General features: G+C 34.5%; 2 protein-coding genes across 3 annotated transcripts; both read right to left on the bottom strand.

Moving 5' to 3' along the window:
* Positions 1–693: 693 nt before the first annotated feature.
* On the bottom strand, positions 694–3,201 carry LOC137731072 (auxin-responsive protein IAA14-like). 2 transcript variants are annotated; one of them, XM_068470144.1, is made up of 6 exons: positions 3,044–3,201; positions 2,698–2,967; positions 2,083–2,321; positions 1,419–1,554; positions 1,207–1,268; positions 694–1,046 (listed from the first exon to the last, which is right to left on the bottom strand). In XM_068470144.1, the coding sequence occupies exons 1-6, from the start codon at positions 3,184–3,186 to the stop codon at positions 1,009–1,011; spliced, it is 888 nt and encodes a 295-aa protein (XP_068326245.1). In that variant the 5' UTR covers positions 3,187–3,201; the 3' UTR covers positions 694–1,008. The 2 variants fall into 2 exon arrangements, with proteins under 2 accessions (XP_068326245.1, XP_068326244.1); XM_068470143.1 differs by having other exon boundaries at positions 2,698–3,103.
* A 14,365-nt stretch (positions 3,202–17,566) lies between these two features.
* Positions 17,567–22,437, bottom strand: LOC137732721 (uncharacterized). Its single transcript, XM_068472007.1, has 7 exons — positions 22,038–22,437; positions 20,544–21,929; positions 20,268–20,433; positions 18,964–19,892; positions 17,938–18,280; positions 17,676–17,828; positions 17,567–17,597 (listed from the first exon to the last, which is right to left on the bottom strand). The coding sequence occupies exons 1-7, from the start codon at positions 22,435–22,437 to the stop codon at positions 17,567–17,569; spliced, it is 3,408 nt and encodes a 1,135-aa protein (XP_068328108.1).
* Positions 22,438–25,398: the final 2,961 nt, after the last annotated feature.

Below are 25,398 nucleotides of genomic sequence, written 5' to 3'. Positions count from 1 at the left end.
TATATATATATATTTTTTTAATTTTTTTTAATAATCTTAAATATCCTCGTTCAGGAAATAGCGGCCGGGTTTGTTTCCTTTCCGATCATTCGATTCTAGTTTTTAATTTTATTATACTAAACCAACCTGTCTAAAATAATTGTTTTCCATGCAAAAGATGAAACTTGGGGCTGCCAAAATGTCAGATCCAAGAAAATCCATTTATAATGTGATAGAGAGAGAACCCATAGACTTGTGATTTGCATTATCTTGAAAAGATAAGTGCTACATAATTATTGGCCCAAATCAAATGTTAGTGATCCCATAAAATTCAATTACATAGTAATCAACATACAGACGACACTTACAAAAAAATTCTACTGTATAATTATATATACGTATAACTAATTACCATACCCCAAATAATGGAACACCTTCTGAAAAAAAAAAAAATAATAATAATGGAACACCAACCACGTTCGCTTAACAGCCTACATTCACAAGTCGGATTCAGATACACATATATTTTATTAGCCGAATTTATAATTAAACAAATGGAGTATAATTAAAGGCCATGAATGAAAGCCCCCATCGACATGCACATGGTCTTGTTCCCTTCGCTCACTTGCCTCAGAGAAGAAAAATATTACAAAGTCAATACAAATATACAATGCCTTATATTATTGATTTGAACACATGAAAGGAAATTGATCATAAAATTAATCAAGAATCTTTTGATGAAAAAATAATATATAAAAAAGTAGCATTAATTTGAAGGAATAAAAACACACACCAACTATGACAACAAGGCCAACAACAAAAAATAATTGGGTAATTATAAAGAAATCAAATAGCAATAAACAAGGCAGCAGACCAGACCACTAGGTTAAGTTTATTGCTTCTTGTCTATTACAAATGTCCAGCATCTTTACCATTTACATACCATCCTCACATAAAGTACAGACACGTCCAAAAGAACACACCCTGCAGCTCTCCCTCCATCGATCCATTTTCTCTTGAGGATCGAGCTCAGCTTCTGCCTTTGCATTTCTCCATAGCTTTTGGGGCTAAAAGTAACCGAAAGAAATATATGGATGAATAGAGTTGCGTTTTCCATCGAATTAATTAAAGAGGTAAATATTACATACAAATATAGGGAAATTACAAAGACCATGCTATGAGAAAAATAAATTAGCCTAAAAGCGAGAATGTTATGTGGGTACTTACCAAGTCCAATTGCTTCTGATCCTTTCATTATTCTCAAGCGCTTGCATGAATCAACGAACATCCTGCATACAAATTAGGGAAATATATTTGTCAGTCAAGTGTAGCAGCTTCATTATTTGAAAACGAGCATTACTCTTGGATTCTATTTTTTTTTTTCTGTAATTATTATTTGTTTTAGGGTTTGTATACAAATAAGGTATGAACAACTTTACCCCCATGGAACGTCACCCACGAGCATCCAATCACCGTCCTTATCTTCATAGGTTGGCACATACTCGGAACTGTTAAGAAGATCCATCAACTTGCTCTCGTTCATGAAGTCTATCATTCCTTGGGCCCCATAGTAACCTTCAATCAAATATTATATGTGATAAGTAATTAAAAGTTAACAAGATATTGTAACATTGAAGTGACAATTAACAAGCTAGCTAGGTTGTAATGATCATCGACTAACAACGACTTCACACCTGAATCAAGTCAACTTTATTACATATGCTACATCTTGAATTTAAGTTTAAATATTTTTTTTTCTATAGTTTAAAGAAATTTAATATACAAAATTGCTGTATAGAAAAGGGAAAAAAAGTATAATTTCACTATATACACTAAGACTAATTTTGGCATAAGGAAATTGCTACAGTTCTGAACTTCTGATCAAGATCTGAAAAAAGGTAGTACTACAATTTCTAAATGAACAAGTTAAACATTTAGCTGACTTATTTGTTGAAGTTTTCCTTTTCTACTTATTAAATTCCATTTTTCTTTTTGTTTTTTCTAAGTAATCAAATTGGGTTTTGGTTTAATATTAGTTCTCAGTGTACTGTAAGTCGAAGAGATAAAATAACTAGTTGAATCAATCATATATTGCCAACTTACCGGTGGTGAAGGAACTGAACATCTTGGCTAAGGCATTAGAGAGCTCTTGGTAACTCTTGTACATCTTCAAATCCACCTTACGAAGATATGGAGCGCCATCCATGCAAACCTTCACAAATGCAGCGCTGCAGCCTCCGCCACCGACGGTTGCCTTCTCAGTGTTTTCCTCGCTGGTGTTCTTCTGCGCCATTATGTTCTTTCGGTATGATCGAACTGGTGGCCAACCCACAACTTGTGCCCTGAAGATAATGGTTTAAAAATAATTAATTACCCCCAATATATATACATATATTTGTCAGACAATCATCTTATTAGTGCATGTAAATTTACCTACAAAAATTAGAAAATCCCTAATTACTGTTTAAAATATCAAACGATATCCACAAAACCAAATAAAGGGAAGAAAAGAAGCATAGAAACATAATTTCGCAATTTGGGTGAACCTACTCTAGAAAGAAAATTGGGGGTTACACATTAGAGGGTGGATCCTCTATCGATATTTTGTGCTTATCTATATGATGTGCTTATGAACAAAACTACTTCCTTTTCGACTTTTAATTATTACCAAAACCAGGAAAAAGAAAAAAGGAGAGGACAATATAGACTCCTGCTTACTTGGCTGGAGGCTTTGCTGGATCTTTTGTGCAAGAACGGAGGTCGTTCTTCTCCCTGGAAGCAATATTTTTTACATTGTCATTCAGATCTTCCTTGGACTGAAGGTTGAGCTTGAGATCAACGGTCTCAGAGAAGCCTCTCTTTCCGGTAGCCTTAGTCTCCGGCTCAGCCACAGTAGAAGTACCACCACCAGGCAGCCCTAGGCACAGCTCAGTCTCTCTGAGGTTCAAATCACACTCAACTCCAAGCATGCTCGTCATCTTCCGGCTAACAGGAATAAAGAAGTTTTGAAGAAAGTGCTTGTATATAAAAAGCCTGCGAGGGTCTCTAAGCTTGTGCTTATATTGGTGGTGATGCGTAGAGCTGCTTTCGTTGCTGCTTCTTCTTTCTTCTGTCTTGTTGCGTTGTTGTGTTGGTTTTGGGCAAAGAGAGAGGGAGACCCCCACACAATAATATAACCGCGTGGGACGCTTGTGTCTGTGTTTGCATGTGTATGTATGTCAGATCGAGTTTCTGATGGTATGATGACTGGACAAATGGAGGAATTTGGATCGTTGATGTTGTGGAGTTACCGTGCAGACTGCAGACTTGTTGGCAATCATTTGCCGACGGGGTAAGATTTGGAGGTAGTGGTTAATATGGCTCTCACTCTTTTTTCATTGTTGATCCTTTAAGCTAGCTAGCTGTTTGTTGTCTTGGTTTCAGAGTCATCCATCACATGCATTAATTGCGAGCCAGCAGTCGGATAAATTCACTTACAATTAGAATAGATCAGAATTACAATTTTTTCCCTCCTTTTTAAAAACTATTGTGGAGCCAAAATAATCTCAAAAGTATAGAAAACGACATGTGAATTTTTTCTTGAGAAAAATAAGATTGCCCTCATTAAATGGGTGAGTGCCCTTAACTGCTCCCATGGCTAGCTGAGCATTCTTGAAGGTCCAAGCAACTAACGACGTTGCTCAAGGCTTCCCTATGTCTGGCATAGAAAAATCAAAGCCATTAAAAATAGGGTTAATTACTAAATCATATATTTAATGCATTTTCAATTGAACTACTCAATCAAGTAAGATATCCCTATCATAATCATTTAGGGATACTTTCACCATTATCCCAATATATTTTCTCCTAATTAATGTCTTGGGAATATTCTTTCCTAATTTATCCAATAGATGACACACCTTAACCAATAGAATGCCGTTGTGTGTAGGGCAAAAACAAACCCCATGGCTGGTCACCTCTCCTATAAATACCTCATCTCCACCACATTTTGGTAAGCTTTTTCTTACGCATAGAAGCCCTAAACACTCACTCTTTTTAGAAGTATTTACTTAGGCATTAGAGATCCATTGGCCAACCACCCCCCCCCCTCCATCCCCCACGTCGTGGGTGCATGAGGCTTTGGTTTTTTATCAAAGACGTTAATTGTTTTGTAGGTACAAATTCGACAAAACTGAAGAAAGCAAATTTTTGCTACCACAACCACATTCAATTTTTGTGGAATGACCTCAATCTTATTATGTATCTATTTACAACCGAATTATCGGATTAACGCATCAATGTATGTCTAGTAAAACCTCGGCGTAGAATCAAAATGAAGTGGGAATAGTTTTTACGCTTTGATACATCTTGATTCCAACCTTGCCATTTGCATGTAACTCGAGGGTGCCAATCACTTAGGCATTTAGAAATCTAGTTTAGAATGTGGCACATGGAATCAAAAGTAAATGAATCTATCCACATACGCAATTTTGGTAGATCAGCCACAGATGCACAAGTGAATCTGCCCACAACAGAGATTCAAGTAAATGAATCCCTCAATGGACACAAGTAAGGGAATCTGTCTACGAACGCTAATAAGTGAATTCATCTACAAACTCAAAACGTAACTCAATAGGTTGGGCCACAAAGGCACTACTTATTTGGTCCAAATGAGAAGCTAGTCAAAACAATTATATCTTAGATTAAGTTAAATCAAATAATTATCATATCATATCACCTCTAGTCTACACATAAAAATTTTTAGGTTAATGAGTTCGGTTTGAGAGCAAGTCTCCTTCTTTAGATTATTCCAAGTGTTGGCTAGCGGCTCAGTTTTGTGACTTGACTCTAATGTGTTTCTCAAGTTGCAGTTCCTCCTCTCAATGTTGCTTATATTCTCATTATTCGGTATCTCGTCGCCTTCTATTGTGGCTCTATTTTTATTCCAGTTCATTGGAAGTTGCCGATACCTGGATGACTCAAGGTTAATATTGATGAGTCTTGTGCCAGACGTGCTAGATTAGGAGGGATCTTTAGCTTTTTGGAGGTGGGGTGGTAGGTGATTTTGCATCAAACACAAAATTTGTAAGTTCAATTGCTGCAAAAATTATTGTCTTCATTGAGGTTGTGCGTATAACTTGAGCCAAAGATTTGGAACATTTATGGATTGAAACATATTCCATGTCGGTTATTTATTATCTTTTCAAGGTTCCTAATGAGGCCCCTTGGTTTCTTATAGTGGATTCGAAAAATTCCTTGTTGATTTTGTCAAATGCAATTTATTTGTACATATTTATCGAGAAGGAAATCATGTTGCAGATGTTTTAGCTTCATTCGAGGAAGATATTTAGGCTAATAAGTGGTGACCTACGGTTCTGAATTTTGTAGCCTCTACCCATGCTCATGACATTTTGTTTTCTACTTATTATCGTTTTCGTTAATCATTTTGTCTTCATGGGTCTTAGCGTAGTTCCCTCACTTGTATCTTTTTTTGTTTACGCTCATATATCATCAATAAATTTGATGGAGGATGGATGGTCAGGGAGTTTCTAGGTGTAAAGGTCCTCACCCTTTCGGGAGAGGGTAAGTTCCTCGCACACGATCATTGTCGAAAAGCTAATTTTGCTTAATTTTTCTCGATTTGACAAAAAAAATGAGACCATTATTTCGAGAACCTCAATCCATCTCCTGTTATATAATAGGGTAATGCTAGGGAGACTAAATTGCTAAACTTAATGATGTGGTTGTTGATGATTAGATTATTACTGAAGAGTTAATTAACGTTACGTACTTCCTACTGGTGATACATCATTTAGTTTACAAATTTAATTTAAAATTTTAGTCTCCCGAGCATTACCTATATAATAATATCATATTTGGCTAAAAATCTAATCCATTCGTAATACCTCTCCTCAACTTTTAAAGTTTCCCAAATTCTAAACTCCTTCTCTTATTGACAAAAACAAAAATCAAAATAACTATGATTATGGAATCATGACAATATTCTAAAGCATGACAACATATTATTTATTTGAATGTATTTATCTTTTTAGTGTTGGAAGTTCAAAGTTTAAATTCTCTGGTTGATCATAATTAGGGATTTAGCTAAACTACTTACATGTATTCTAATATAATTACCATCTCAACGGTTAGATAGTGATTATATTGAATACACATATTTACATCAATTATATTTCACTGTTAGATAATTATTGTACTTAAGACGTGCAAGGATTGTAACTAGACCCCACAATTAATGTTAGGAATAAAGATTGAATGGTCGTGATAGAAGTGTCAATAGATTTGTTAGTTAGTTACAAGTTGTTGTAAAGATTCCTTAGTTTGTAAGCAATCATAGTTTAGGATATATACCTTTGTAATAGTTTTACTATTTACTTAAGATTAATGAAACTGTGAAATCTCTTTTCTTACTACTGAAGTAATTCTCAATCTCTCTATAAACTTCTTCTTCTTTATGTATCTTATCTGTTTATATCTGCTTGGTTAACATGGTATCTTTGTCGAAAATGCTTCAAGCTTGACGGTATTACGGTCTTGGATTCTTCGCTTCTACTTCCTTGCTGCTATTTCCCTCTAAATATCTTTTGATTCTCTTACGCACAAAAGGTGTTTGATAAAAGTTCTCAGTCAATTCTTTCTTTGGTTTCGATCTCTGTCTATCACAATGGTGACGACATCTCATCTTGCAATCGCCAATACGTCCTTTGTTTCTTCAATTTTGACTCCTGTTACTATGAAGCTCGATGATTTTGGCTACTTGCATTGGCATTTCCATATGCAATTGTTGCTTGAAGGTTATGGCATCGTTAGTTTGTGGATTGTGGATGATTCTACTCCTTATCCTAAACGATTTCTTGATACCAACTCTGGTGATTCCGAAGTTAATTCTGAGGGATCTTTTACTCGGTGTGAATCTGATGGTTTCAAGATTTGAAAGATGCACGATAAGGTCTTGATGCAGTTGATTATTGCAAATTTATCTCATGCTGCTATCTCATGTGCAATTGGAAGCACCAGTTCTCAAGACTTACGGAATCGTCTCAAGGAACAAGTCTCCATAGTTACTCGAATAAGTAATTTCCAGATGAAATCTGAGTTGCAAACGATTAAGAAGGGTAATAATTCTATCACTGTCTATTTACAAAGAATTGAAGAAGCTATGGATTATCTGTCTGCTGCTGGAGAATGTTTTGATGATGATGATATTGTGTCACTTTGAATGGGCCGTTTGCCGAATATAATACAATTAGATCTGTAATTAGAGAGCGCAAAGCTGTCGTTTCTTTTAAGGATCTTCTATCTCAATGTTGACAATGTATCTGCTACTCAAATGCTTTCTGCTTTAGTAGCTAATACAAATGAGTTTAATTCTAAGTTTAGAGGTTCTTACAGTACACAACATAATCATTCTTCTTCCAATTTTGGTGGTTACAAGTCCGCTAACAACAAGAACAAAGAGAGAGACATGTTTTCTCAAAACTTCAATTTTGGTGGTTACAAGTTCTTTGGTTGTTCAAAATCACTCTATTCTAATTCAACATCTGGAATTCCATTACTACAATATTAGCTTTATGTGTCGGATGATGGTGGCGGTTTAATAAGTCATTATGTCAGATAAAAGATATCCAACACATCATTCAGTTAGTGTCGGATAACAATGAAATCCTTTCAGTTATATCCGACATAAATTCCTGGCGGATATTTAGTGTCAGATGCAACCACCATAAAATTATTATAACCGCCAGTATTTTTGAATTTTTTATAAATATTTTTAACATATTCCGGTGGTTTTTAAGTTATTGGTGACGGTTATAACCGACAGAAATTGACTATTTTACTATTTTAAAAGGTTATATTGATTATAAATAAATAAATAAACACATGGTTTAAATATTTTTTTTTTTTCACTCATGGCCCTGTGTTGCGCACTTAGATGTTTGCTCCTCATGTATGGCCCGTGATGCGCACTCAGATGTGTCCATAGGGTCAATTGGTGTGCCACTGCAACTTGCAAGCAAACATGTCTCTGTGTTGTCTCACGTTTTGTAGTGTACATAAATATATTTAGTCTTATCTTCTAGTGCCAAGAATCTATAGTACCTTGCCCATCATGTTCTCTAGCTTCTGTTGTTTGTCGAGCTTTGTATTGTGTTATGCACATATGTGTGAGGTTAATAGGTAAGCTTCTAGTGAGATTTTTGCATATAGAGATCGATCTTCGTTGGGATCTTACCATGGGATCTTAAAATGTTATATTGATTAAAAATAAATAAATAAACACATGGTTTAAATTTTTTTTTTTTCACTCAAGGCCCTATCGGATATAACCGACACGAACAAAACAAAATTTTGGATGGCCGCCAAAATAATCTCTGAATGTTTTTTTTTTTAATTTTTTTTTTAATTTTTTAATCTTTTTTTACGATGTTTTACACATACTATCTCGGAGTATAAATAAACATATTTGACAGTTGGATTGTTGAAACTAGTTTCGTAGAATGCATATCTTATCAAATTGATAGATTTAACAAACACTTAAGAGTTAATGTTATACTTCCATTAAGTATAAAATAAGATTTATCCACTAGTGTAAATATTTTAAATTGAAGATCAAATTCATTCATTGCATTCTTATAGGGTCGAGGAGTGTAGTTGTAAAAAAATCATCAAAATTGGAGCTAAAATAATCGTTAAATTGTGATTTTTCATTTATAACCATCGAAAACTTTTCCTCCGTTACCTAATCTCTAAATGTTTGTTTTTTGTGATTTTTTACGTATGCGATCTCGGAGTGTATACAAACAAGTCTACTGGTTGGATCGTTGAAAAATATTTTGTAGAATGTGTATCGCATCAAAACGATAGATTAAACAAACACTTAGAGTTAATGTTATACTTCCCCATCAAGTATAAAGTAAGATTTTGTGGTATCCACTAGTTTAAATATTTTAAATTGAAGATCAAATTTGTTCATTGCATTCTTATAGGGTCGAGGAGTGTAGCTATAAAAAATTATCAAAATCGGAGCTAAAATAACCGTTAAATTGTGATTTTTCGTTTATAATCGTCGAAAACTTTTATTCTGTTACCTAATCTCTGAATGTTTGTTTTTTGTGATTTTTTGCGTATGCGATCTCGGAGTGTGTACAAACAAGTTTGACGGTTAGATCATTGAAAAAAGTTTCGTAGAATGTGTATCACGTCAAAACGGTAGAGTTATACTTCCATTAAGTATAAAATAAGATTTTGTGGTATCGACTAGTGTAAATATTTTAAATTGAAGATCAAATTTATTCATTACATTCTTATAGGGTCGAGGAGTGTAGCTGTAAAAAATCATTAAAATCCGAGCTAAAATAACCGTTAAATTGTGATTTTTCGTTTATAACCGTCAAAATTTTTTGTTCCGTTACATAATCTCTGAATGTTTGTTTTTTAAGATTTTTTACGTATGCAATCTTGGGTTAGATCATTGAAAAACATTTCGTAGAATGCATATCGCGTTAAAACAGTAGATTAAACAAAACCCTAGAGTTAATATTATACTTCCATTAAGTATAAAATAAGATTTTGTGGTATCCACTAGTGTAAATATTTTAAATTGAAGATCGAATTTATTCATTGTATTCTTATAGGGTCGATGAGTGTAGCTATAAAAAAAATCATCAAAACCGAAGCTGAAATAACCGTTAAATTGTGATTTTTTGTTTATAACCGTCAAAAACTTTTGTTCTGTTACCTAATCTCTGATTTATTTTTTTTTTCTTTTTGTTTTGTGATTTTTTACGTATGTGATCTTGTAGTATCTACAAACAAGTTTGACGGTTAGATCATGGAAACTAGTTTCGTATAATGCATATCTCCGTTAAATTTGCCTAAATTTTGAAGTGGGAAAAGTAATTTGTGATAAATTTTTATTTATGTTTTTCAAGTATTGATTAGACAATATTTAGTTTGTGTGATAACATTTTCATTGTACAATTATCTTTTTGTTTCTTTATCGCATATTTTACATGAGTTATTATCTATTAAACGAAACAATTATTTATTTAATTTTTAAAAACGTATTCTATTTAAATACATATTATTTATTTATTAAACCAAACAATTATTATTTTATTTTTCAAAATCGTAACAAAATTTTGGTAGGGAATTTAAAATTTTGGGAGGGAATTTTGGGGGGATTTTTGCTGCCATTTTTTTTCTGTCGGTATTTATTTGAAAAATGTTTGTATCGGTTTTAACCGACAGTAATGAAAAATTTTCAAAATAAAACCCCTTCATCTCATCCTTGCGCAGATGCCTTCTCCCTTCCCCTTTTCCCTCCCCCTTTTCTTCTCTCCTCATTTCCTTCTCATTTTCTTCTCCCCTTCTCCTTCTTACTTCAATCACCATGGATGAACAATTCGAGAAGCAACATTCCGAAGCCAGTACGTTTTAAATTATTTGTATTACGTTTAATTTGTGTTTTAAATAGAAATTATAAACTTCTTAAATTTCTTAAATATAAATATCAAGGATGAGAAAATCCCGCATACAAGGGAAGTTGCTGTATGAGCCCAAATACAGACACAGGAAGAAAGGCAACAACATAAAGGAAAGACCTTGTCAATTCCTCATCGAGATGAATCAAGAGCACAACTGTAATAGTGAACGAGAGCATGGTCATCACTAGCAAGAAGAAAAGTAAGGCAAATCCTAAATGCATCCTAAGTGGAAGAGATTAATGGAAGTTTTTGTACTCAAACTGACATGTCAAGATTGAGAGAAACATGATGAGAGAAGACAATAAGCTGATGAGGAAGACAAGGTATGTGATGATAAATGTGGTGAAGAAAGGAGAGTGTTGGAGAACAGGAGCACCGCTTGAACTATAATCCCCAGGAGCAGTGTAGGCGGTTGCACAACTTGCATAAATTTCCGGTTCGTCTTTTCTTTTCTTTTTCAAATATATTTATCTGTCTTTCCAATCCTTTTCTTATTGTTGGGGGTCAAACTTTTGTCTAACTATATATATATATATATATATATATTCAAGTTAGTTGCGAAACAGGAAACAAACTTGAAGAATTGAATAATATGGTGTACCTTAGAGGAACGTTGCACATCTCAAAGTTGGAAAATGCAATGAATGCCGGGGAGGCCAACTTGAAAGGGAAAGAAATGATTTAGAAAGTGGTTTATATTTTTCTTTTTATTAATATATTTTCTGTCGGTTTTATCCGACAGAAAATGCTCTTATTTATTAATTATTAATAAATTCTCTATCAGTCATTTCCGACATAAGTTCTGTTGATTTAGGAGTATTTTCTGTCGGTTTTATCCGACGGAGAATGCTCTTATTTATTCATTATTAATATATTCTCTGTCAGTTATATCTGACACAATTTCTATCGGTTTTAGAGTATTTTCTGTACGAAAATTCATTTCCTAACGCTGGCAATTCTGTCGCTTGCACTACATCCATTTTCTGTTAGATTTTGCTTAATATCCTATAGTAATATATGTTTCTTGTCGGTTATCATAGCGACACCTATAAATGGTTTTGTAGTAGTGTTCTTGGTACTTGCCCACCAAAGCAGACAGATGATGTCCCTCCTATGCATAATTGTCAAATATATGGCAAAAATAATAAACTTGCCAATTGTGACAGCCCGTACCGTAGGTGCGAAAAGACTAAAATGCCCTTGGTGTTGTGGGGTGTTGTTTTGTTGTTTTGGTGGTTGACTCTACAGGACACACACACACACTCCTGTGACTCTCTCTCTCTCTCTCTCTCTTCTCTCTCAGACTTCATCCTATTTTCTTTGCAATTGTACGGATGAACTTCAGAAACCAATCTTCCACGCACGGATCGACGTCTAGAAGGTAAGATTCAAACTCCTTGCAAGTTCCTGAGTTCATCCATACCATTTGTAAGACTTGAAACCTTCGAAAAACCCTAACCCCAGTTTTCATGCATTGTTCATGCACACGTGATCATGACGTTTTTAGGAGTTTTTAAGGCCACTGGGAACTTTAGGAGGTCCTCATGAAGCTCGGAGAAGAAAGTTGGAAGGAATTGGACGTCGGGATCATGAGTTGCAGGTTTGGCCGGAATATCGTGGGTTTTTCCAGCGAGATTCCGTTGGTTTTAGGGCTTCAAAGTGGTAAGGTTTTGTTCTACTCGTCGTAAGCTTCAATTTGCTACCAATTTCATGGAATTGGGTTGAAAAATGAAGAAGATATGAAGTTTTGAAAAAATTTCCAGTTTCCGACAACCTTGACGGCGGCAGCTGGCGAGACTCACCGGAGAAGACAAGGGAATATTCTGTTAAGTTAACAGAATATTCTTAACGGCGTCAGGTTAGTTTTAAGGGAATATGCTTGCTTTTGTACGGAATATTCCCTAACGCCGTTAAGGATTCCGTCCGTGTGCCAGGCACGTGCCTGCGCGTGGTCGGCGCGTCTGGCCGTGCCTTGGCCGCTGCGTAAGGGCACTTGTGAAATCAGAAAATTATTTTAAAAATATGGGGATGTTCGTGAGGTTGAGTAGATCACGTTGGTGTATTCACACACCCCATTTGAGTATTGTATGAGAAGTTATTACCTAGTTTTGGTTATGTGCTTTAAATTGACGTTTTTATAATTGTTTCGCATATAGGTGCGACCTATCCCAAGGACGAGTGTAGTCACTCAAGGCAAGGGGGTTACGACCCTTCCACATACTAATGAGTGGGCTTTTGGTTTTCCGTATATACCTATATACTTGTGGTTTTTCCCAGAAAATGAAATGGAATGTTTATATGTTTTAAAAGCCATGCATTGCGTTTGCCTATTTATTTATGCATTAGTAGTTGCATATATGTGTGTTTGGTGCTGCGGACGCACAGGTAAGTTTATAGATTATGATTGTGAATTAATGGTTATGTGAGATGCATAGAGAGCTCATAACCTGCACCCCCGGTGTTAATGCTCCCGCCCAGAGTAGGGCACAGTCCTTCACGTGATGTTCACCTCCTGCACCACACGCTCATCTTGGATCCAAGTTAGGTGCACAGTCCTGTCGTACAGACCACTATAGGTGGTTCCAACTCGTAAGTGACCCGCGATTATTCGCCCAGTCTTCACGTGATCGTAGCACTTGAGTGTATTCATTTACAGCCAGTTCTATCGTACAAACCACTTTAGGTGGTTCCGACTCGTGTACAGGTATAGTTAGTGAGTTGGGGATTTGAGCTCTAGATTCAGCCGTACATGTCACATTAGGTGACTCCGGTTGACATGTTACTTGCATTGATTGATATTACTTGGGTTACTTACATTTTATGTGGAGGCATTCGACATGACATATTTCTGAGCATGTTTTAGATATATGTGTATATTCTATTTCTGGGAAACTATACAGGTTTTACAGCGAGGGGTTAGAACTTTTGATAATGAAATGATTTTGAAAAGCTTTGTTTTTGCCCACTCACACTTTCTGTATTGCGCCCCTTCAGGTTCTAGTTTGGGTTGCTCTTTTGGTGGCTTACGAGGAATCCACGGCATATCTGACAGATTATCACCAATGTAGAACCACTTTTAGGTATGTTTAGTTAGCGTTGTTCCTCTGGACTGCACTAGGCTTCCTGTGCTCTGAATATTGTTTTTTTTTTTTTTTTCACATTTACACTTGCACTTGTGTGTTAACTATTCTGTGTGCAGTTTGGTTTTTATTTATTCATACTTGTATTATTATCTTAGCTTCCGCACTGTGCACATGGCTACATCACCCTCACGTGACGGCTAGCATGCCCTAATTTCGGTCGGGGTGTGTCACCGATACTTGTAGATTCAAGAATGCTGCTACTTCTTAAGTATGTCAAATATGTGGGAAAAACAACCATTTTGCTAATACTTGTCAATTCAGAATTAATGCAGTTTCTCAAGGTTGTTATATTTGTGGAAATCCTAATTATGATGCAATATTTTGTTTTCAGAAGAACATTTCTCCTAGGAGTGCATTGCATGTCAATAATCATTATCCTTCTGCACTTCCCCAAATGTCATCTAGTACTTCTTAAAATGTGTTGATCACCTATTTAGGAATGACAAACCATATGACAATTGACTTGAATAACTTGTCTCTTCCAACTCCATACCTATCCAATGAGATCATCCAAACAGCTTATGGTGAAGGTTTATCAAAATCACATGTTGGTTCCTCCCTTCTTAACTTTTCATTGCAGCCTTTGAAATTAAATTCAACGTTATATGTGCCTAAATTGCCAAAGAATTTGGTCTCAATTCATAGAATATGTTTGGATATAACTACTAGTTAATCTTTTATGCTTTTTTCTTTTAGATGCAAGAGAAAACCATAAGGAGGATTCTCTTCAAAGAACTGTGTAGTAATATATTGTACCATATACCTTCATCAACTCATTTGGTGCTGCTTATCTTTGACAGCAAGTTACATCCAGTATTTGGCATAACAGGCTAGGTCATCCTTTTAATCTCAGTCTCTTAAATGTTAAGAAAATCAAATGTGTGTCTTGCCTAAGATATTATACCTATGTTGTGTCACAGATGTCTGGAAGGCAAGTTCACAAAGCTTCCTTTCAATACTAACATGTCTAAGCATTTATATCCATTTAAGGTTGTTTATAGTAATGTGTAGGGGGAGGTGAATACATAGGAAACGTTTTCAAAACCTTTTGGTTAGATAAAGGAATTAGTCATCATACGTCCTGTCCTTATACAAAGGAAAGTTGAAATGAAGCATAGACAAATCTTTGAAATTCCATTACAATTTTACAAACAGCCTCAGTACCTCCTTTTTTTCTAGTCTTTTGCTTGCCAAACATTTGTTTATCTTATCAACAGAATGCCATCATCTACTTTACATCATAAATCTCCATTTGAGGTTTTGTTAAAGTCTGTTCCTGAAATTCATCATCTCCAAGTGCTTGGTTGTTCATGTTTTCCATTGTTAAGACAATATAATAATACCAAGTTGCAAACTAAAACCACAAAATGTGTCTTTCTAAGATGTTCCTCTAAGTTCAAAGGCTATGTTTGTTATGAGGTATCCAAAAAGAGAGTGTGCATTTCTATACATGTATTATTTGATGAGTATGAGTTTCCATATCTCACATTAGTGAACTAAGTCTCACACAAAGCATCACATCTTCCTTATCAACCAATCCAACCTTTAATACCAATTTCAAATCATAGTAATGTTTTGGTTGTTCCTCAATCAAATAAGTTTACTAAAATTGCTCATGATTCCATTCAGTTTGTACCTCATACAGCTGTTGAGTCTAGTTTGGCTCCTATACCTATACCATCTACTACATCTAGCCATGACACTACAACAAAAGATCTGCATCTCAATCATCTTCCTCCCATATCTCCGTGGTTCTTGAATTCCATCCTAAGAGCTTACAAGTTGTCTTATCCATTCCATCTTTCAATTTGTATCATATGCAAACAAGGTCCAGAAGTGGAATTTCAAAGAAAATTGCACTGATATTTGAATTCATGAAAATGGGGGGTGTTTAACTAAGGTTGAACGTGCTACTTATAATCAGCCTTGAAATCTCCAATATGGGTTGCTGCTATCTAAGAGGAACCCTTAGCATTATATTCTCAAGGAACAAGGTCTTTGGTTGCACTTCCTCTCAGAAGGAACCTAGTTATTTGTAAATGGGTCTTTAAGATGTAAAAGAATGCAGATGGTACAATTGGGAGATATAAGGCTAGGTTATTAGTTGCTAAAAGGTTTAACCAATAAGAGGGAATTGATTATGGTGAAACCTTTAGTCCAGTAGTTAACCCTACAATTGTGAGGTTAGTTCCTCATTATGGTTGGTCCTTAAGACATTTAGATGTTAAAAATGCTTTTTTTTTTTTTTTTTTTACATAGTGTGTTACAAGAAGAGGTATATATGGCTTAATCACCTGGATTTGTAGATGCTCATCATTCTGACCATGTTTGTAGACTTCATACGTCTTTATATGGGTTGAAACAAGCTCTAAGAGCTTGGAAAGAAAGATTTACAAGGTTTATTTCTTCTTTGGATTCTCATACTACTCAAGCTTATTCCTCATTTTGTGGTTATTATATGTGGATGATATTATCATTACTGGAAGTGCTACTACTGTTATAGTTGATGTTAACACTGCTTTTACCAAAGAATTTGATGTTAAAGACTTGTTGCCCTTACATTTTTTTTTTTGGGTATTTATATTGCTCAAAAACAGGATGCCGTTATTCCATCTTAGGACAATTATGTCACTAATTTGTTTACCAAGTCTAATATGCTTTTGTCCAAGCCTTGTGCCACTCCATATTTACCTTATAACAGGTTGTTGAAGGATGATGGTAAACCTTTCAACAATCCAAAATTGTATAGAAGTTTGGTAGGAGCCCTTCAGTACATGACATTTACAGGACCTGACTTTGCTTTTGCAATGCATCGGGTATGTCAGTTTATGCAATGTCCCATGGACTCTCATTTTGTAGCAGTCAAATGAATTATTAGGTACTTAATAGCAACAAAGGGCTATGGTATACATTATGTTAGAGAATATTAGACTTGACAGCTTTCAGTGATGCAGATTGGGCGGGTGATCCTAATGACAGAAGGTCTACTACTTGGATGGTTGTGTTTCTGGGTTCCAATCCCATTTCTTGGTCTTTAAAGAAACAACAAACTGTTTTCAGATCCTCTAATGAAGCAGAGTACATGGCTTTGTCCACCACTGTTGTTGAGATTAATTGGATCAAAAAGTTGCTTACATTTCTTTATGTTCCTTTCTATGTTCCTCCAACACTCTTCTATGACAATCTTTCATCTATAGTCCTTACTTGTAATCCAATTATGCATCAGAGAACCAAACATAATGAAATTGATGTTGACTTTGTGAGGAAAAAGTTGCTAAACATTTGTTGCAAGTTCAAATTGTTTCCTCAATTGAATACTTTGCTGACATTTTGACAAAAGGGTTTTCTACTCCTTTATTTTAGACACAACTAGGATGAATGCCCGCGCTTTGCTGCGGGTTTTTAGATGATGAATAATATTCATAGAAAATTGATTGAAAATGCTTTAATAATATAATTGCATTCATAAATGTAGCAAGTTAGAGAACGTGTGTTTAACATGAGTAACGTTTACAAAACCACATATTTATACAATTATCTCCAAATGAAAGAAAAAGCAAGATATGGGTGAATTGATCTATAGAAAAAGTAATTTCATTTACATTGCTTATGTATTAAGTCAATATTGAGAGTCAGTATGCAATCAAAATTACTTGAATGAAAGTTTACGTTGACAATAGTTGCAAGGATGAAATATAGTGTCCTTGCATTAGAGACTGAAGTACCATACAGTTTACACATATTTTGTTTGTTCATACAACATGACAAAATACATGTTCTGCAGGGGTTTGTATCATTCCAACAGTTGCAAAACATAATAAACATGTTTTTATGGTATGTACATTAGTTGACTTTAGTAGTCGAATTCGCAAAAAGTATATGTCCATGTTAGTGGGATGACCAAAAAATATATATGTTTGATCCCTTGCAGTAGTCCATCACGATGTCTTCCATAGTTCATTTCTTTGGCGAATGAACATCTCCAATACTGAGCAGCAAAATAGAACAAAAAAGTAAGTAATTGTCCAAGTTGGCATAGATTATTGTAAACAATATGTCATTATACCTGTCTTTGATTTTCTTTGCCTGTGATCTACTTCTTAAAGCACTGATTGGACTTTTGTCTGTAGGTTCAACTTTTGGGACAACCAAGTTAGAGAATTCTGCTGAGATTCTGGTTGAATTAGTAGACAGTGGTTGGCTCCCCTCATCATGTTTGCTGTGAATACATGTCAAATTTAAAAAAGATGGAAATGAGCATTATAAAGTGCATACATGATGTTTTTGTTTAATGAAATACCAACATTACTTGAAAAGGAAAAATTAACCTGTGAGCTTTTGAAGGTTCATTTTCAACAAATAGTGTTCTTTTTACACCCTTGTTTGTTGCAGCTGATTGGATTTGTTGAGTCTGGGATTCAAGGGTAGTAAAAGGGAGAGGGGTTGTTGCATCAATAACTTGTTTTCCAATGTTCTTAGCAGGTGTACGTGGTACAATTGAACTAAGTTTTGGTTCAACTGATGTTTGTTCCTCAATTATTCCATGAACAACAAAGTCGGTGTTGCCAAACTCATTGTTTTGATTTCCAAAACGGAGCAGGAATTTTTTTGTGCTGTGAACCAATTTTTGGAGCTGTGGTGGCAAGACAGAAGAGTCATCATAGCCTTCTTCTATGACCAAAGAGTGGCAAGAAATACCCAAAAGTTTTTCAGCAGTCCTTCCAATCACTAAAAAGTTGAGTTGATTTGTGGCATCATCCACAATAAAATTCATCTTAAACCTAAATAAGAGATGAAGATGTCATGAGATGTGTTTTGCAGTTTAAAAAATTTGCAATAAAAACAAAATTTTGATTGCAAAGAGATGTAAACAACGTAGAAAGAAGAAATTAGGAAATTACCATGGTGTATGCATTTTTTTGAGCAGCCCATGCTCAAAGCATTGAAAGGTTCCATTTGTATTTCTCACACTTTTGTGGCAATACGGGCACGACTTGTACCACCATCCATTTGTCAGATCGTAATTGACAATTGTTGCTTGACACATGAAACTTGTATTCTGGTATGATGTAAAATTTTCAAATACAAATGACATTTTGAGAACAAAATCACAAACATGACATTTGCACCCTATAAAATGCATTTACACACAAAATCACAAAGTGAACAATCTGTAATGCTAATAGGGATTTTAAATCGAGAGTGTGCAGTTCTTCCTCCAGGAAGCAAAAGGGAGGCAATTCCAGATGAAGCTACTGCCAAAACAATATGGTTTTCTGATCTAATCTTAGCTATGATAGTAGTCCACAAAAAAGTTTTACCAGTCCCACCATGTCCATGAACAAAAAACATACCAGGCTTATTATGATCAACTACCTTTATGACACTATCATAAACTATTTTTTGTTCTCTATTCAATTGTGCAACCAACTGTGAATGTTGCTCTTTCAATGATTCCGTGTCGTAGTTTAACTCCTCTCTTAAACTTCTATTCTTAAGTCTATCTATGACATCTTTGCTTGGAATTGGGAGATGATGCTTAGATAGAGAACTATTTGAAGCAACAAACAACTTTTCTAACTCATACAAAAGAGAATTTTTAAGTTCATCCTCATACTTAGACATATCTTGCAAGCCAAAAGCATTAATCATCTTTATCGAGATGTCATCACACATCATTTTCCAATGTGCCTCAAACAAAGTTGTTGGATCAGCAACATCACAAAACAAAACTAATGTAACAAACAATTGTCGCAATTGATGCGATGATGCGGTAACCATCGCTTCTAACATTGCATTGTTCCACTCCTTGTCATCTCCCAATAGGCCAAGCGAGTTGCACGCAGCCTGAAATGTGGGTTGAAGAACACCTCTAATTGTTCTTAAATCATCAAAACAAAAGCCACTTTTTTGATAATTAAGCAATAATCTCAAATAGTATAATTCACCGGCAACAGGGTGAACATATGCAACTCTACCTAGAGATTTACCATTTTTCCTTCGAGTCCACTCTTTATTCTCACTATTCCAAACATATTTCGAAGGAAATTCAACATAAGACAACTGGCGTGCATTAGGATCTTGAGTATTCATTTCAAACCATTTTGTTAACATTGTGTTTTGAAGATCAGGTTGGTTAACAACATAGTTTAAACTATCATTGTCTTTAAAGACAACATTTTGGTCAGAAGGTAGATGCACACATAATCTTTGAACAGCTGGTTCTCTAAAATGAATATGAAATTGTAACAATCTCCAAACTGCTTCATAAGGACATAAATATCTGCAATTTAGATAAGCTAGAATCTCATTAAACTCTTGATCTTCAAAAACAGCTCTAGCTCTATCAACACCCTTGGTTATATACTTGAAAAGATATTTAATAAGCATTGATTGGCAACACGATTCAATATTTATATGAGCTTGATACTTTAATAATAATTCACGATTATAAGGGACAACAAATGCATTATTAAGCTTGACTCCATTTTTAACAACAAAACAATTCTCCATTTCCCTACGTTTGTATGTGACAAAACCATCAGATTCAAAAGTAGTTTCATTTGCAAAACGTTTTGGGAATTTCTTGAAACATTTTTTTTCTTTCATGCAACGAGATTTTTCATTTGCAAGACCGCATGGACCATGAATCATATACTGTGCAACAACATCATACCCATCTTTGTCAAATACTTCGCTAGGAATTTCAGCCGAAATGATTGAATCCACATCAGAAGGAGAATGACATTTATACTCTTTATTGACCCAAACCAAGATGTGACAATGCGGGAGACCTCTTTTTTGGAATTCAACTGTGTAAATAACTGTTCGGAGAAAAATAAGACAAAAACATGAAAACGAAGCGCCTAAGGTTTATGCTCATAAGAGAAAACAAACAAATAATCTCGAGAATTGGGAAAAGTGAATAACTAACCAGATTCAATTTTGCCAAAAGGTTTTCCTGATTTTATATACTTAATCATATGATCAAGTTTTGCTTTGAAAATTCTGGATATGATGTCTGGTCTGTCTTCAGCCTTACAACCAGGTCTTTCACGTAGATCTTCAATAATTTCTGGCCACTTAGCATTGCATGTAAAGGTGATGAATAAGTCAGGATTTCCTAAGTGACGACATATAGCCATGGCATCTTGATAATTATTTATCATATACCTAGCACTGCCAGTAAATGAAGTTGGCAAGATAATCCTCTTACCAATGTCTGAACCACTTGCATTTCCGTTTTTTAACGCCTCATGAATTCCTTTAAGACGCTCAGTTCTCAAAGAACTTTGATTTGTCCTAATGAAATCAAGTCTATCTTCTTCAAGTGTGGCATATGCATCTACTAAATATTGTTGAAACAATCTGCCACCCTTTAACAGGGTGCTATCCTGTCCTGGTCTATCTTGAATTTGGTAACCTAGAAATGCTCTCATAGACACCCCACCAGTCTTGGGTTTTTTCCCCTTAAAAGCAGGATTCCAAGGAAGACCTTTGGTGTATCCATCTTCACCATACGGGAAAAGAATAGGATATTGAAGAGCCATATATTTAGGATGCAACTTTGTTATCCTTTGTAAACCAGTGGCCTTGTGTTCAATAATAATATCTCTTTCGGTGTGAAATTGACCGATATCCCCAACAATTAACCCTCCTATGCCGTCGCATGTTGGTTGATTATATTGCGCATCATGGTTGTTCACTGTGCCGTACAAACGCAAGCGCAAAGAACTTGCTGACTGTTGATTAATTCTATCCCTTGCAAGTCTAAATAATTGAACCAACTCATTACACTCATCTAACATTTTAATGAGCCCACCAACAATTTGTTCGTCAAGTTTTGAAGATGCTTCAAAATGAGGAAAACAACTCATACGATTGTTGACTTCATTTTGAGTGTCATAAATGTAGAGTTGGGCAAATTTAGGGCTCTCGCCTTCAAGAGGCAACAAAGAACCCATTAAATGATGCACCTGACCATTAATCTTAAAAACATAAGGACCTTGACCCTTGTTTATTGATGCATCAACTTTAGCCCCCATTGAAGTGAATGCCATCATTGAATTATACAATCTAACATTTTTTTTGAAATGTGAATTTTCTTGAGAATTTGTTGGATTTAGTAGATGGTCCAAATAAGCAGGGGCAGGCTTAACAGGTGGGAATTTTACTTTTTGACTCATACAGCATGCAGTGAATTGTGGCCTTCTAGTAGAAGAAGCGTTTGTTTTTAATCGCTCTGTAGACCAAAATAAAGCGCCACAATATTGACATTGAAAATTTCTAGGGCCAAAATCAATATAATCTGGAACACCACCTATGAAAAGAAAGAGCGACAAAATCATCCCCAAAGCAGCGAGCAAAAGTTAAGTTTTTAAATAAGCCAAAAAAAATGCAAAGATAAATATATTGTAAGAGCACATACGTTTTCTTTTTTTTTGATAAGCGGCTTGACCAATCACATGTGAGCTTCTAACAGAATGACCAGCTTCAGTATCAGTGACCAATATACCACGCAAAGTGGCATCATTCGCAAGAAAAATAGGGACGGTGATTTCATGTGAAGTGCTAGCAACAGACGAAGATGAGTTGAATTCATCGCTAATAGATGCATTTTGTTTCAAAACAGATGTATATGGTTGAACAGGATTGGTTGTATTGTCATGTGATAGTAAAGAGTTTGAAACATTGTTATATTCTTGATCGTAAGAAGTTGGGACATCTTGCAAAACCACATCATCTGGATAAACATCACCATTAAAGATGCGCAAATTGGCATGCTGAATTTCAGCAACCTTCCCAGGTATTCTGAGTTTCCTAGGCATAACACTACGCAAATACAAAAAAAAAAAAACATACGAATGACTACACCTTACTCACTAATTAAATCGCCACACGTAAAAAAGGGTGCATTAAAAACACAAATGCACCCAAAATATAATCGCATAAGTAAAAGCCTACTTAAATTTGACTAACACCAGATATAAAGAGCACTTAATTTTAGTAATCTTGTCAAAGATTGTAAAGGTTTTAGGCACAAAATAGCAAAATCGAAGAAACCACATATAAATTATGTTAAGACCCTAAACATTTCTCCACATCTACCAAAATTAACAATTTTTTAATTCTCTAAAACGAAAACAAAGAAAGTGAATAAGATCAAAGTTTAATTTGAAAACCAATTTATATGTAAAAAGCGAGAAAGCTAACCAGTTTGTAGTTGCAAAAGGAATCACTGGCAAGTGTGAGGAATTAATTGCAAAAACCTGGATAATAGAAAGATAAACAACCAAACAAAACTATAAATGTAAGGACATACACGACACAATGAAATAAACAAAAAGAAAAACAACTCTAGGTAAACAATAGATCAACCAGCGAATAAACATAAACAATATAAAAATAAAGGTAAATTAAAGTTGAAGCAAAACATGAATTATTTCTGAATATTGTGATTATCTTTGTTATATAGTAAATGGAATATGAACATCAATTATATGAAGTCGCAAAATTAGGGAAAAATTGCATTAAGGTAGAAATGATTTATTTTTATTTTTTTTGGTTAAAGGCAGCAATGAAATAATGAGAACTAAAAAAGTGTGTAAATGAGTAGTAATAGCACTTAATTATTAAACTGATAAGGGAGTTCATTGTTTACATCATTACACTAATACGTCAACCATCCTTACATATACACAATTCAAAAAACCATTTCATTGTTTACATCGTTATACTTATCAGACAACAAAAAAGGTTCACACAACCTTTTTCAAAATTGAAAATCTAGCTGATCCTTACATATTTTTTAAAATCCAGAAAACCACTACAGTGGAGATGAACCAAAGAAGGAGCATCCCAATCTTCTTCGGACGTTTAAACTTGCAAATCCAATTGTACAACCCAAAACAGTTTTTTTGAACATTTTCTTTTGGTGGATTACTACGATTTGTAGGTGAATACATAGTGTGGACGACCAACTTGTTTCGATTGACACCTTTTCCATAAACACGTAAACCCATTCTTGTTTTTTCTATTTTTTGTGCTCTTGATGTGCTGGGTCCGGGAGCAGTCTCTGAATAAAACAATTTTGTCCCTCGAAGCTGTTCTTCTTTTCGAGCTTTTACCAATCTTCTTAAATCTTTTACCAAAACCCCTCCTAGAATTTGTTGTTCTTTTCGATCGATCTCTTTCACCATGTTTTTTTCTCTGAATCAAAAATTAAATATAATGTCAATAAATGTTTTTAAAAAGATAAAATTTTGTAGACTTGAGCAACATTGTTTAAATTCTAAAAAAATCTGAAACAACAAAGAAAATACATTAATTATTTTTTTATAAGTAAAGAATACATGAATAGAAATATTTATAAATTTGTTTGAATAACCAATTTGTGTTTGTTATAAGATTATTTATACTCATTTTATTAAGTATGTAAATTACGAGAAAAAAAATTTCTGAATAATTTGTAGTTCGTTGAGAGAGACCAGTTATCAATAGCAATTATTGAAGCACTTAAAGAAGGATGAGTCCCTTTCGTTCTCTCATTCATCCCTCCGGTTGTCATGTATGTCAAATTAGGCATCAGGAATAAGGCCAGTTTTTTTAGGTTTTACGATGGTCAAAGCCAAAGTTGAAGAAAAGCAACGTATGCAAAGGCAAAAATATTTATGCAATGACATTTGTTTTTATTACCATGCATGTGAGCTATTATGCACATGAGAAAAAATTCGATTAATAATAGAGTCCACATATAGCATAATTAGAAAAAGAGTTTATGGACTATTGTCCTCCGCCTAGAAGAATTGAGAAATAAAGATTATCCATGGGCTTGGTTTTTGTTCTTTGATTTTTGTTCGTATGTTTATAAAACATTGGAAAAATTAGAAAAGGCATCAAAATACACAACAAACATCATAAAAAATTTGAGGATATAGCAAAATTTGAGGATATTGTTCCAGGGAGAATTCACATCAAGTTTAACTACATTATTTAATTCAAATGTAATCTAAAAGCAGCATAAATATGAAGAGTAAAAAACTAAAAGGAAAAGTCACATTTCAGCAGCAATTAATAGCAGAAATCAGGGCTTTGTAGGAGGGACCAAAACAATTTCAGCAAAAATATACCAGAAACTATAATGACCAACATATTTACATACATGTGAAAATTTATTTATAATTACATTTACAATGATTAACATATTTACAATAAATTACATACACGTAGGTATCCAAGTGTCCATATCATGGTCACTGGATTTTGGTGCGAAGTTCAGAGATCTCTATGGGTTTGAGTTAAAGAGTTCAATGCACACACTTTAAACTCTGATAAATTTGAGGGCTGTTATCTATCGGCGACTCATTATCAAGGTCGGCACGCACAAATTCTTCACATCCACAAAAGCACAAAATCTTGTACTTCCATAAACATTCGCAACCCAATATAAAACAATTGAAAAACTTTAATAAAAAATGAACCATAAACAAAAAAAAAATTGGGTGACCAAAAACCTCTCAAAAACCGAGTTTGGAAGCATAAACAGAAAAAGCAACTAAATTGAATCGCTTTATAACAACTTCCGAAGAACAAAATCATCACCAAGATTAAGTTTAATTAGTTTTCTCACCATATCCTTATATATGCAGTTTATATAATGAGACAATCATCTTCCAAAACCATTTTACAACCAATATAACTTTAGTGCTAAAAAAAAATTCTTGTATTTCCAAAAACATCCGCAAGTCCACCAATGTGTTATTTAGTTCCTCCCCTAGAACTAAAGAGGT

The sequence above is a fragment of the Pyrus communis genome, chromosome 4 (genome assembly GCF_963583255.1).
Source record: "Pyrus communis chromosome 4, drPyrComm1.1, whole genome shotgun sequence".
Taxonomy (NCBI): domain Eukaryota; kingdom Viridiplantae; phylum Streptophyta; class Magnoliopsida; order Rosales; family Rosaceae; genus Pyrus; species Pyrus communis.
Note: the sequence above shows the minus strand (reverse complement) of the source record. Positions and strands in the feature narration are given on the sequence as shown.

Excerpts from the sequence above, each read along its gene's own strand:
- LOC137731072 (XM_068470144.1), bottom strand. The coding sequence starts at position 3,186 with ATGCAAACACAGACACAAGCGTCCCACGCGGTTATATTATTGTGTGGG. Across the intron at positions 1,269-1,418 it reads GTGGGTGACGTTCCATGGGG|GATGTTCGTTGATTCATGCA; the intron begins GTAAAGTTGTTC and ends ATTTGTATGCAG. Across the intron at positions 1,047-1,206 it reads ATCAGAAGCAATTGGACTTG|CCCCAAAAGCTATGGAGAAA; the intron begins GTAAGTACCCAC and ends GGTTACTTTTAG.
- LOC137732721 (XM_068472007.1), bottom strand. The coding sequence starts at position 22,437 with ATGCCTAGGAAACTCAGAATACCTGGGAAGGTTGCTGAAATTCAGCAT. Across the intron at positions 20,434-20,543 it reads TTTTGGCAAAATTGAATCTG|TTATTTACACAGTTGAATTC; the intron begins GTTAGTTATTCA and ends TTCTCCGAACAG. Across the intron at positions 18,281-18,963 it reads AGTTGATCATAATAAGCCTG|AAGAAGGCTATGATGACTCT; the intron begins GTATGTTTTTTG and ends CTTTGGTCATAG.